This window comes from Erinaceus europaeus, chromosome 17, assembly GCF_950295315.1.
Source record: "Erinaceus europaeus chromosome 17, mEriEur2.1, whole genome shotgun sequence".
In the NCBI taxonomy this organism is placed as follows: Eukaryota; Metazoa; Chordata; class Mammalia; order Eulipotyphla; family Erinaceidae; genus Erinaceus; species Erinaceus europaeus.
This window is the reverse complement of record NC_080178.1, coordinates 39,171,970-39,184,302: the sequence shown is the minus strand read 5'-3', so window position 1 is coordinate 39,184,302 and position 12,333 is coordinate 39,171,970. Positions and strand designations below refer to the sequence as shown.

The window sequence follows — 12,333 nt, the reverse complement described above, 5'->3', positions numbered from 1 at the left end:
GAGTCTGAACTTAGAAGCATGAGGTCCTGAGTTAGATCCTCAGCACCACAAATGCCAGACAGAGTAATGCTCTGGTCTCCCTCTCCCCACTCTCAATCTGTTTATGTTTCATAAATATCTAATTCAACAAATATTTATGGGAAACCTACAATGTGCCAGCTATTATGCAACAGTGTACAAGAAACATGACTTTGGCTCTCCTGAAACAAATTCCTACCTCAGAGGATTGATGAAAAGATTACAGAACGAACACACAAGCATATGCACACACACATAAGAGTTTGACATATATAAAGAAACCTGGCAATGGTGTATAAAACACAACTGGTATTCAAGAAATGCAGTGCCTTTCTTTTACAGCTTGGATTATTTAAAGCTAATAAGATGGATTATTCCTTTAAGATATTTCCTCCAGTGGTGTAACATTATAAACAAAAACAATTACCATATGTGACTGTAAAGCATGAGCCAAATATTATCTGATGTAATATCATACTTTACAGATGTGAGATGTTCTCATCAGCATGATTTATTCTCAAGTAATCATGCTGGCATTTGAATCAAAATAAAATAGTGTCAAATTTATGAACTCAAGCATAAAAGATTTCAGTATTTTTCTGACTTAACATATACATGTTATCTCTGTAGTATCTGCAATTTGCTTTCAATATGGCTAGCTTTCAAACTCATTATTTTGGTAACATTTATTATTCTTAGACTTTGTTTTTCCCACTTAAAAAAAAATCTTAAAAATGTATGTGGTTGAGAAGCAAACAGAAACAACTTTGTATAACAGAGAGTACTAGTAGAGCACTCTTTAACAAAATAAGGAAACTGAACAAATATTTACAGGATGAATCAGTGTAATTTTAGTCCAGTTGTATGGCTGATGGCATTAGATCATTTGAAAATGCACTCTGCTTGGTGGATACCACTGGACTGAAGAAACAGTCTAGAATTCTGATGAAGGAACAGCAGCAAGCTGTGTCAGTTCTTAAGTGGAGGTAAGTTTTTATTCACAAGGCCTCTCTTCACAGTGGAAACAGCATGAACACAATGAAGGGAGGTTAGTTCTGTTCTCAGTGTCCTTCAAAACAAATCTGCTTCTTTCTCTTTTTAAAAAATATTTATTTGGGGTCGGGTGGTGGCTCAGTGGGTTAAGCGCACGTGGCGCATAGCGCAAGGACCGGCGTAAGGATCCCGGTTCGAGCCCCCAGCTCCCCACCTGCAGGGGAGTCGCTTCACAGGCGGTGAAGCAGGTCTGCAGGTGTCTATCTTTCTCTCCCCCTCTCTGTTTTCCCCTCCTCTCTCCATTTCTCTCTGTCCTATCCAACAACGAACAACATCAACAATGGCAATAATAATAACCACAAAGAGGCTACAACAATAATGGCAACAAAAGGGGAAAAAAATGGCCTCCAGGAGTGATGGATTCATGATGCAGGCACGGAGCCTAACAATAACCCTGGAGGAAAAAAAAAGTTATTTATTCCCTTTTGTTGCCCTTGTTTTTCCTCCTTTATGTTGTAGTTACTGTTATTGTTGATGTCATTGGTGTTGGACAGGACAGAGAGAAGTGGAGAGGAGGGTAAGACAGAGAGGGAGAGAGAAAGATAGACACCTGCAGACCTGCTTCACCGCTTATGAAGTGACTCCCCTTAAGGTGGGGAGCCGGGGGCTCGAACCGGGATCCTTATGCTGGTCCTCGCGCTTTGCACCACTTGCTCTTAACCCACTGCGCTCCCGAATTTGCTCTCTTAACCTAGTGGGGCATATTCTTTGCTTTACAATTAAAAATAATAATTATTTTTTGGTTGTCATTGGGGCTTCATTGCTTTGGGATGACTTTTTCAGAGAGAAAGTAAGATAGATAGAGGAGGAAAGGCATCATAGCACCAAAGATTCTTCCAGGGTGGTATGGGCTGGTATTGCCTACACGGCAAAGCTCATTACAGTTTGAATTCGTTTATGGACCAAATCTGAACTGGAAGAAAAGGTTTGAAAATTTGGTAACACTGACAGCAGATAGATAAGAAGCAACACTCATACATACGCTGATAGAAACAAAAGTTGGTAAAATCTCTTGAGAAAAAGAGAAAGACAGTGATTGCCTACACAGGGATGGGGTACCTTTTGTTTTTTGGAGAGAGGTCAAGGGTCATTTGAATATTTATTACATTGATTCAGGGTGTACAAAATGATCAACTTAAAAATGAGCATGGAATGCTGCTATGAAAAAAATCTACACTTGTTGAATTTTGAGTCCTGCCTCCAGTTGCCCTGTCAGGGCCAGACCCAATGCTTTTGGCCTGCAGGTCCAGTATTCCTTACCCCTAATCTATGGAAAGAGACAAGTGTAGTTGGGGGTCAGTGAAATACCTTGCTTAGATAATGTGCTCCTTGCCATGTACATAATAGCCCAGGTTCGAGTCTGGTCCCCACCACACTGAAAGAAGTTTCAGTGCTGTGATCTCTATCACTTGCTCTCTACCACTCTACCTCTATCAAAAGAGAGAGAGAAACAGAGACACAGAGAACTGAGTATCTGGAAATCAGGGGGTGGAAGGTAGAATGAATTTTTTACTTCAAACTTCTTTGTAACTCGAATCTTCAGGCAAGTATTATCTTCCTTTGTTTACTAAGCACTATAATGATATGGTCCAGCATGCATGTAGTGGCAGGGCAGGTGTCTCAGCAACAGAGAACGGGAATGAGGTCAGGACTATGTCCTTGAGTGGAGCTCCAAATCTCTTTCTTTAAACAAAAATGCCTTTTTCTTTTTTTTAATATTTATTTTATTTATTTATTCCCTTTTGTTGCCCTTGTTGTTTTATTGTTGTAGTTATTATTGTTGTTGTCGTTGTTGGATAGGACAGAGAGAAATGGAGAGAGGGAGGGGAAGACAGAGAGGAGGAGAGAAAGATAAGACACCTGCAGACCTGCTTCACCGCCTGTGAAGCGACTCCCCTGCAGGTGGGGAGCCGGGGTTTGAACCAGGATCCTTATGCCGGTCCTTGTGCTTTGCGCCACCTGCGCTTAGCCCGCTGCACTACAGCCTGACTCCCCAAACATGCCTTTTTCAAAAGATTCAAGGAAATGGGGTAAGGTGGTGACACACCTGGTTCAGTGCACATATTATAGTGCAAAAACACCTGGGTTCAAGCACTTGGTCCCCACCTGTGGAAGGAAAGCTTCAGGAGTGGTAGAGCAGGGCTACAGGTGTCTCTCTGTCTCTCTCCCTCTCTATCTTCCCCTCCCTTCTCAATTTCTCTGTCTCTGTTCAATAGTAAATAAATAAATAAATAAATAAATATTACTATATATATTTCAAAGAATAAGCAACTGATCCTTTGCCCAAGGACAAACACTATTGAATTTCTTTTTTATTTTCCTTTATAGGATCTAGGCATTCTGGCATATAAATGTCCACTCTCACCAACCCTATTCAACATAACCCTAGAAGTTCTTACCAGTGCAATTAGGCAAGAAAGAGATACAAAAGGAATTCATGAAAAGAAAAAAAAAGAAAAAGAAAAAAAGGGAATTCATATCAGAAAGGAAGAAGTTAAATTTTCATTGTTTAGAGATGATATAACCCTGCCTCCCCAGACCCCTGCACCATTAGGGAAAGAGAGAGACAGGCTAGGAGTATGGATCGACCTGTCAACAACCATGTTCAGCGGGGAAGCAGTTACAGAAGCCAGACCTTCTACCTTCTGCACCCCATAAAGATCCTGGGTCTATACTCCCAGAGGGATAAAGAATAAGAAAGCTATCAGGGGACAGGATGGGATATGGAGTCTTGGTGGTGGGAATTGTGTGGAACTGTACTCCTCTTACCTATGGTCTTGTCAATTTTTCCATTTTAAAATGAATAAAAATAATAATAAAAAAGAAATGCTGTGGAGAAACTGGAATAATCAATATCAATAAATACTATATCAATAAATAAGCAAAAACTAAATATATAAATAAAATGAGGATTGACTTTGTACAAAAAATACCTTAGAAGCATTACTAAACTTTTAAATGTTCTCTAGTTCATTCAGTTATGAGAAAAGCAAATAGCAGATGACATTTGAAAATTCACTCCTTTTAGTCACAGTGTAAATAATAAGGTGAAGTTGAGGAAATGAGGTAGACTTGAACTTTCTAAGTATTTAAAAAATGCTGTTGACAAAATTTCAGATTCTGGTAGTGGTCTACCAACACAATTCTTTTTAACTTTAAAGTTAACCTTTAGATAAAAACTATCACAGAAGAACATACCCCTAAAATGGGAAGGGCAACTTACTTCAATTTGAAAAATTTCTCCAGCCCCCTCACAGTCATTGGATGTGATTATTGGAGTATGAATATGCACAAAGCCACTTTCCTAGAGAGGAAAAAACCTTATTGAGTATATTTATATGTGAAACAGTTTCAAAAATATACACCTTATTATACTATTAAAATAGGACTAACAGAATGCCACATCAAATTCCTTCCTCACCCCCCCCCAAACTACTGAAATATATCAGTTGAACCTTTCCTGTGTACAGAAGCATTAAAATTTTTCAATCAGAAACAGACTTAGACACTATCTATAAAGCTCATTCTATTCATTTAAAAAATCAGGAGACTGAAGCTTACTTAGAGAGATTCAATGAACTGCCAAAGGGCACTGTGGCACAGTCAAGACTAAGACCAGGACTATCCAACACTATTCTTAATACCTTTTAAAAAATATTTATTTATTTATTTTTCCTTTTGTTGCCCTTGTTGTTTTTTCATTGTTGTTGTAGTTATTTGTTGTTGTTATTGATGTCCTTGTTAGACAGGACAGAGAGAAATGGAGAGAGGAACGGAAGACAGAGAGGGAGAGAGAAATACCTGCAGACCTGCTTCACTGCCTGTGAAGCGACTCCCCTGCAGGTGGGGAGCCGGGGGCTTGAACTGGGATCCTTACACGGGTCCTTGTGCTTTGTGCCACGTGCGCTTAACCCGCTGCGCTACCGCCTGACTCCACACATATCATTCAAGATTTCTGGACTGTATTTTTCTTTCATACACACATGAGTCTCATCACTTAATCAGAATCTACTGAAAGAACTGTGACAGAATTGTTAGCCAGAGGCACACAAGATATTTAACTAAAAGTGACGGGGGCAGGGATATATATATATATCACTGGACACAGAAACTCAGTCTGGGATCATTCAACACAAAGGCAAAGAACACTGGGAGCTGTGTGGTGGCATACCTGGTAAAGCATTCATTACTATGCACAAGGATCTGAGTTCAAGCCTCCAGCCCCCTCCTGCAGGGGAGAAAGCTTCATGAGAGGTGAAGCAGTGCTGCAGGTGTCTCTCCTTTCTGTTTCAATCAATCTCCCAATCTCCATTCCTTCCCCCTCCCACTCTGTGTTGGGGGAGATGCTGCTGGGAGTGGTGGAGTAATCTTGTAGGCAAAGACCCAGCAATAACCTGGGTGACAAAACACAACACCACAAGGTGAGAGTTTGAAGGCAATGCTGCACACAAAGGGCAAAACCATTCAAGGGCAGAAGCTCAACTCATTGGGAAAGGAAAAACTGTTATTGGCTTAATGTAGGAATCCAGGGAAGTATGCAATTCACTGTAAGACAACTTCCACTGGAAATTAGAGTGAATCTGTGCCTAAAGAAGACAGTCCTCAGTTGCTGAGAATCTCAGATTTTCTTTTTCTCTTTTTTCCTCCAGGGTTATTGCTGGGACTTGGTACCTGCACCATGAATCCACTGCTCCTGGAAGCTATATTTTTCCCGTTTGTTGCCCTTTTGTGGTTATTATTGTTGTTGTTGTTGATGTTGTTGGATAGGATAGCGAGAAATGAAGAAGGGAAGACAGAGAGGAGGAGAAAAACAGACACCTGCAGACCTGCTTCTCCACCTGTGAAGTGATCCCCCTGCAGGTGGGGGTCCGGGGGCTCAAACTGGGATCCTTATGCTGGTCCCTGCACTTGGCGCCATGTACGCTTAACCCTGTTGTGCTACCACTGGGCCCCCAAAACTCAGATTTTCTAAAGAACTAATTCCTTAACCAAAAGTTGGAACTATAAGCAAGTTTCTACAAATTGTGTTAAGCAAAAAAAAAAAAAAACAACAAAAAAAACCCAACTCATTTCTTGAGGATTCTGAGATAACCTAACTAAAGTGTATAGCAAATGTGGCAGTTTATTTTTATTTTTTTAGGAACTCAGTTATATACAAACATGTTTTATATCCAATTAAAAGTGCACCCTAAATTTTTGATCTATCCTCACTAAAAGTCATTTTTTAAAGTCTTAACATTTTAGAAAAGTCCAAGGTAAAAAGTCATAAAAATACTACACAGTAGGTAATGTGTAAGTATTATTTAATAAGACTGATTAAGTAGGCAGTCCACTAACTTCTCTATACATTTCATCCCCAAATGTCACACATGTGGGTAATATCACAAGAAGGTATCAGAATTATATCTTTCAGGACTTTACAATTAAAATCTAAATTTATAGGGCGGGGGTAGATAGTATAATGGCTATGGAAAGAGACTCTCATGCATGAGGCTCCAAAGTCCCAGGTTCAATCCCAGGCACCACCATAAGCCATAGCTGAGCAGTGCTCTGGTAAAAAAAAAAAAAAAAAAAAAAAAATCATACTCAGTAGAACATATGTCTTATCAAGCATGAGGCATGAGCCCATGATACCAGGAGAGTTTCATGAATGACAGAACAGTACTGTGATGTCTCTTTCTCTCCCCTCTCCCTCCTGGAAACAAAGGGTATGTAAAACTTGGCCTAAGAGTAGGGTATTGTGCATACATAAAGGCACCAGTGCTTATAGGAATTTTTTTTTAAAAAAAAAAACGTACAGCATTCAAAAGTGTCTACTTTTATAGTTATCAAAGAACAATGTTAAAATACAAGTTGTTTTAAATCTCTAAAAATCTTAATTTAATTTTCTTGTTATCACTAGGGTGTCACTGCTAAAGTCACAGGCTGACTTTTTGACATAGAAAGACAGGGAGAGAGGCAGAGCCAAGATGGCGACTGGAATGTAGCAGCACCCGTGGGCTCTGACATCAACTGCTAGAAAGCCTTGAAATCCTGGCCTTCAGTGGGACAAACAAGGAGGCATCCTAAAGGTAGACCAGGGAGGTGATTATAATTCAATTTGGGTTAAAAATTAGAGCAAAAAGAAAGGAAATTTCTTGATTATTTCTCTCAGCCCCCCTCTCCCCATAACCAGACCCCAGGGGTAAGGAGCTACTGCAAGCAGGCTCCCCGTGGAGCTCCTTTCTTTACCAAGATTCCTGGCCCACCGGGGTGCCATTAAACCCTGCTTCCAAATTTCTAGGCTATTTCTGTTGTTCCTCTGAATAAGGGACTTAGACCCATTCAAGTGACAATTGGCTAATCAAGCAAGCCTCACCCAGCCTGGGAAATACTGCTTGAAATTTTTTTTTTCCTTTTTTCATGTTTGTTTTGTATTGTGTTTTCTTTCTCAATCAGTTGTCTAGACTAAATGTACATAGGCTAACAGGGAGCTGTCCAAGCTGTAGACCCACTGCTTGGGCTTTTTACTCTGTTCTATTTTACAAATACTATTATATATACACGCATATCCCTTTCCCCCCTCAGGTGACCAAAATTAACTCTTAGTATACTTTCCACTGCTAGATGACAAGAATTATCACCTACTGTGAGAGAAACTTGTCACACTTTTCATACCTCCTCTATACACTATCGCCCTTCTCCCACATCCAAGCCAATTAAAATATTATATATATATATACAACTCTCCTTTCACTGCTTTTTTTTTCTGTTTCCTTCTTTTTTCTTTTCTCTATTCTCCCTCTGCCTTCTGAATTCACTGATACTTATTTGTGAACTACTTCAGAGAAGAAGTCTGACTCAGAGCAGACTCTTTTTGTGTGTGTCTCTGCTCTACTTCCCCTTCCCCTCTTGCTACCCCTAGAATCTACAGTGGACAGCAGATTTGTATAATTGTCTATTCCTGCTATTCCTTTTTTCCTTTCTCTTTCTTTTTCATTTAGATTTAGTTGCTATTTTTTCTTGAACTGGAGACACTGTGGGACTAACTGGTATTGGTTAAACTGTTTCAGTCATTGCTTTAGTTACTATTGTAATTTCTGAGGGTGGTGATTGCATTTGTCATAAAGGTATTTAGTATAGTGTGGCTTGTACATAAAACAAAGCAACTGAGGAACAACAGAACATAAAAATAAAAAACACATTAAAAATGGGTAGATCAAGAGCAAATAAAACTGCTAATACAATGAATGAAGACAAGAGCCTAGAAGAAACTACAAATCAGCCAGAAGTAACCATAGATAAGAAAAGCATGCAAGCAATAATAAATTTATTAATCACAGAAATGAAAACAACTTTGGAGGAAAGGAATAGCAGTATTAGGGAAACAACAGATGAGACCCTCAAGGAAAATACTAACTACCTTGAGGCAATTAGAGAACTGAAAGCTGAAATAGCTGTAATGAAGAAAGCAGCCGAGGGAAGGGAAAGCAGACTAGCAGAAGCAGAAAACAGAATTAGCCAGACAGAGGATGAGCTAGAGAAAACTAAGAAAGAGGTGAAAGAGCTCAAAAAGAGATTGAGAGACACTGAAAACAACAACAGAGACATATGGGATGATCTCAAAAGAAGTAACATTCATATAATTGGCCTGCCAGAGGAAGAAAGAGAGGAAGGGGAAGCAAGCATTCTAGAGGAAATTATAGAAGAAAACTTCCCAGACCTGAACAACAGAAAGGACATTAAGATCCAAGAGGCTCAGAGAGTCCCAAACAGAATCAACCCAGACCTGAAGACACCAAGACACATCATAGTCACAATGAAAAGAAGGTAAAGAAAGGATCCTAAAGGCTGCAAGAGAAAAACAAAAAATCACATACAGGGGAAAACCTATAAGACTATCAGCAGACTTCTCTACCCAAACTCTAAAGGCCAGAAGAGAATGGCAAGATATCTATCGAGCCCTGAATGAAAAAGGGCTTCAACCAAGGATAATATATCCTGCTAGACTTTCATTCAAACTAGATGGAGTCATCAAAACCTTCTCAGACAAACAACAGTTAAAGGAAGCAACTATCACCAAACCAGCCCTGAAAGAGGTTCTAAAAGACCTCTTATAAACAAGAACATCACTATAATACTTGCAACATATCAAATAAAAACTTGAACAATGGCACTACAACACATTAAATCCATAATATCAGTAAATGTCAATGGCTTAAACTCACCCATCAAAAGGCACAGAGTGGGAGGATGGATCAGAAAACATAACCCAACCATATGCTGCTTGCAAGAATCCCACTTGATAATCCCAACAAGATAAACACAGACTTAAAGTGAAAGGATGGAAAACTATCATACAGGCTAATGGACCAAAAAAAAAAAAAAAGGCAGGAACAGCCATTCTCATCTCTGACACAATAGATTTTAAATTAAATAAAGTAATAAAAGATAGGCAAGGTCATTACATAATGATTAAAGGGGCAATCAGCCAAGAAGATATAACAATTATTAACATCTATGCACCCAATGAGGGACTATCTAAATACATCAAACACCTTCTCAAAGAACTTCAAAAATACATCAATAGTAATACAATAATAGTGGGAGACTTTAACACCCCACTCTCACTCTTAGACAGATCAACAAAACACAGAATCAACAAAGAAACAAGAGAATTAAATGAAGAGATGGACAGACTAGACTTCTTGGACATTTTCAGAGCTCTTCACCCCAAAAAATTGGAATACACATTCTTTTCAAATTCACACAACACATACTCAAGGATAGACAACATGTTAGTCCACAAAGACAGCATCAATAAATTCAAGAGCATAGAAATCATCCCAAGTATTTTCTCAGACCACAGTGGAGTAAAACTAACATTTAACAACAAACAGAAAATTATTAAAAGTTACAGAATTTGGAAACTAAACAACATACTGCTTAAGAACCACTGGGTCAGAGAGACACTCAAGCAGGAAATACAAATGTTCCTGGAAACAAATGAAAATGAAGACACAACCTATCAAAATATTTGGGACACAGCTAAAGCAGTACTGAGAGGGAAACTCATAGCCATACAATCACATATTAAACAACAAGAAAAAACCCAAATAAACAACCTTACTGCACACCTTAAGGACTTAGAGGAAGAGAAACAAAGGAACCCTAAAGCAACCAGAAGGACAGAAATCACTAAAATTAGAGCAGAAATAAACAACATCGAAAATAAGAGAACCATACTGAAGATCAATGAAGCCAAATGTTGGTTCTTTGAACAATTAAACAAGATTGACAAAACCCTAGCCAGACTCACTAAATAAAAAAGGGAGAAGACTCAAATTCATAGAATTGTAAACGATAGAGGAGATATCACAACTGACACCACAGAAATCCAGAAAATCATGCAAGACTTCTATGAAGAACTACACGCCACCAAGCTAGAAAATCTGGAAGAAATGGAACAATTCCTAGAAGCATATGCCCTTCCAAAACTGAACCAAGAAGAAGTACAAAACCTAAATGCACCAATCACAAAGAAATCGAAACTGTATTAAGAATCTCCCCAACAAAAGTCCTAGACCAGATGGCTTCACAAACGAAAGACAGGGAGAAGGTTAGGGAGAGATTATGGTCCTGAGAAAGACTTTCATGTCGGGAAGCACCATATGTCTCAGGTTTAACCCCCAATATCACCATATGCCAGAGCAGAGCAGTCTTCTGGGAGAACAACAACAACAACAAAAACCAAACAAATACTGAATTATCTCCGTTATACATGGGGTTAAATATATAGGGACTAGGAGGGAGAACACAAAGTGAAACGTGGACTGGGCATGGACTCTAGAGAACTTGTCCCATATATTAATAAGGGCCTTAATGTTTTTCATTATACAGATGATATTTTAATATGGGGAAAATCAGATACAGATCTCTATGCCTTACGTGATTTTCTCATTCCTGCATTAAAGAAAAGCGGCCTTAATGCAGCTCCTGAGAAGATACAGCTAATTCCTCCAATATCTTTCTTAGGTTCAGATATTTCTTTAACGCAAATTTGTCCCTTAAAACCTAATGTCACCTTTCCTTCTAACCTTACTCTTGCTTCTTTACAAAGTTTTCTAGGAAATTTAAATTGGCTTAGGCAGTATCTCTATCTGCCTACAAGCTGCCTCCAACCACTGTTTGACCTGTTGAAAGGAAACAAACAGCCCTCCTCAAAACGTAAGTTAACTCCTGAGGCCTCCTTGGCACTGGAAAGGGTTAACCAGGCCCTCCAGGACATGCACCTTGTTCGATTCTCCCCCTCCTCTCCGGTAAACCTTCTAATCTTCAACTCCACCCCCACAGTAGTAGGAGCACTGTGGCAAGACCATGGGGTTCTCGAATGGCTTCACACGCCAGTAGGAGGAGCTCCAAGACTCCTCACTGAGATAGACGCGTTAGCATTCATGGTTCGCCAAGGGAGAAATAGGTCTGTGCAGGTCTTAGGGAAGGAACCGGATTTAATCATTCTGCCCTTTTCTCTCACAGATACAGAGTGGCTTATACGCCATCATTCCCGCTTTGCCATAAGCTTCGTGGGGTTTCAGGACAAATAGATAACCATTTTCCTTCTAATAAACTGATAGCTTCTTTACCTCTTCTGCCTCTACTAGCACCTAAACTTTTCTCTTGGGATCCCATTCCCTCTGCTCTTACAATCTTTACTGATGGCGGAAAAAGGGGAGCTGCTGCCCTTATATATTACCCAGACAAACAGTCTCCTAAACCTCTCTTTGCTGAGCTTCCTGATAATCCCCCTCAGTACAAAGAACTTTATGCTGTTTTTCTTGCACTAAAAGCTGTACCAGAATCCTTCAACCTTTTTTCTGACAGTGTGTATACTGTTAACTTACTTCCATAGCTTGCTCGTTCTTATGTGAAAATTGATGACAACCCACTTTCCCCTCTCTTGATTCAAATCGCCTCTATGCTCTGTTCTCGAACCCAACCACTGTATATTCAACACCTTCGTTCCCACAGCCCTCTTCCTGGTTCCCTGTCCGAAGGGAATGCCGCAGTTGACCGCCTTGCCTCCACAGGAACTTTCCCAGTCTCTGTCTCTGATCCTGCTAATTTTCATTCTCTAACCCATGTTAATCTTAAAGGCCTTCGAGCTCGATTCCCTGATGTTCCTGTACCACAGTTAAAACATATCCTCGCTACATGCTCTTCTTGTGCAAGTCTCATAAAGACACCTGCTATCCAGACCCTTGGGGTTAACCCCCGAGGTTTAAA

General features: G+C 39.6%; 1 protein-coding gene across 5 annotated transcripts in view; it reads right to left on the bottom strand.

The window, feature by feature from the left end:
* The window catches only part of NARS2 (asparaginyl-tRNA synthetase 2, mitochondrial), a 138,401-nt gene that overhangs the window by 109,573 nt on the left and 16,495 nt on the right, over positions 1–12,333 (bottom strand). For 4 of the 5 annotated variants that reach the window (XM_060176679.1, XM_060176676.1, XM_016193439.2 and 1 more), the window contains one exon: positions 4,295–4,375. The exons of the other annotated variant lie outside the window; for it this stretch is intronic. In XM_060176679.1, the coding sequence (XP_060032662.1) occupies positions 4,295–4,375 (81 nt within the window). The remainder of the gene's footprint in view (positions 1–4,294; positions 4,376–12,333) is intronic. 5 annotated transcript variants of the gene reach the window in all.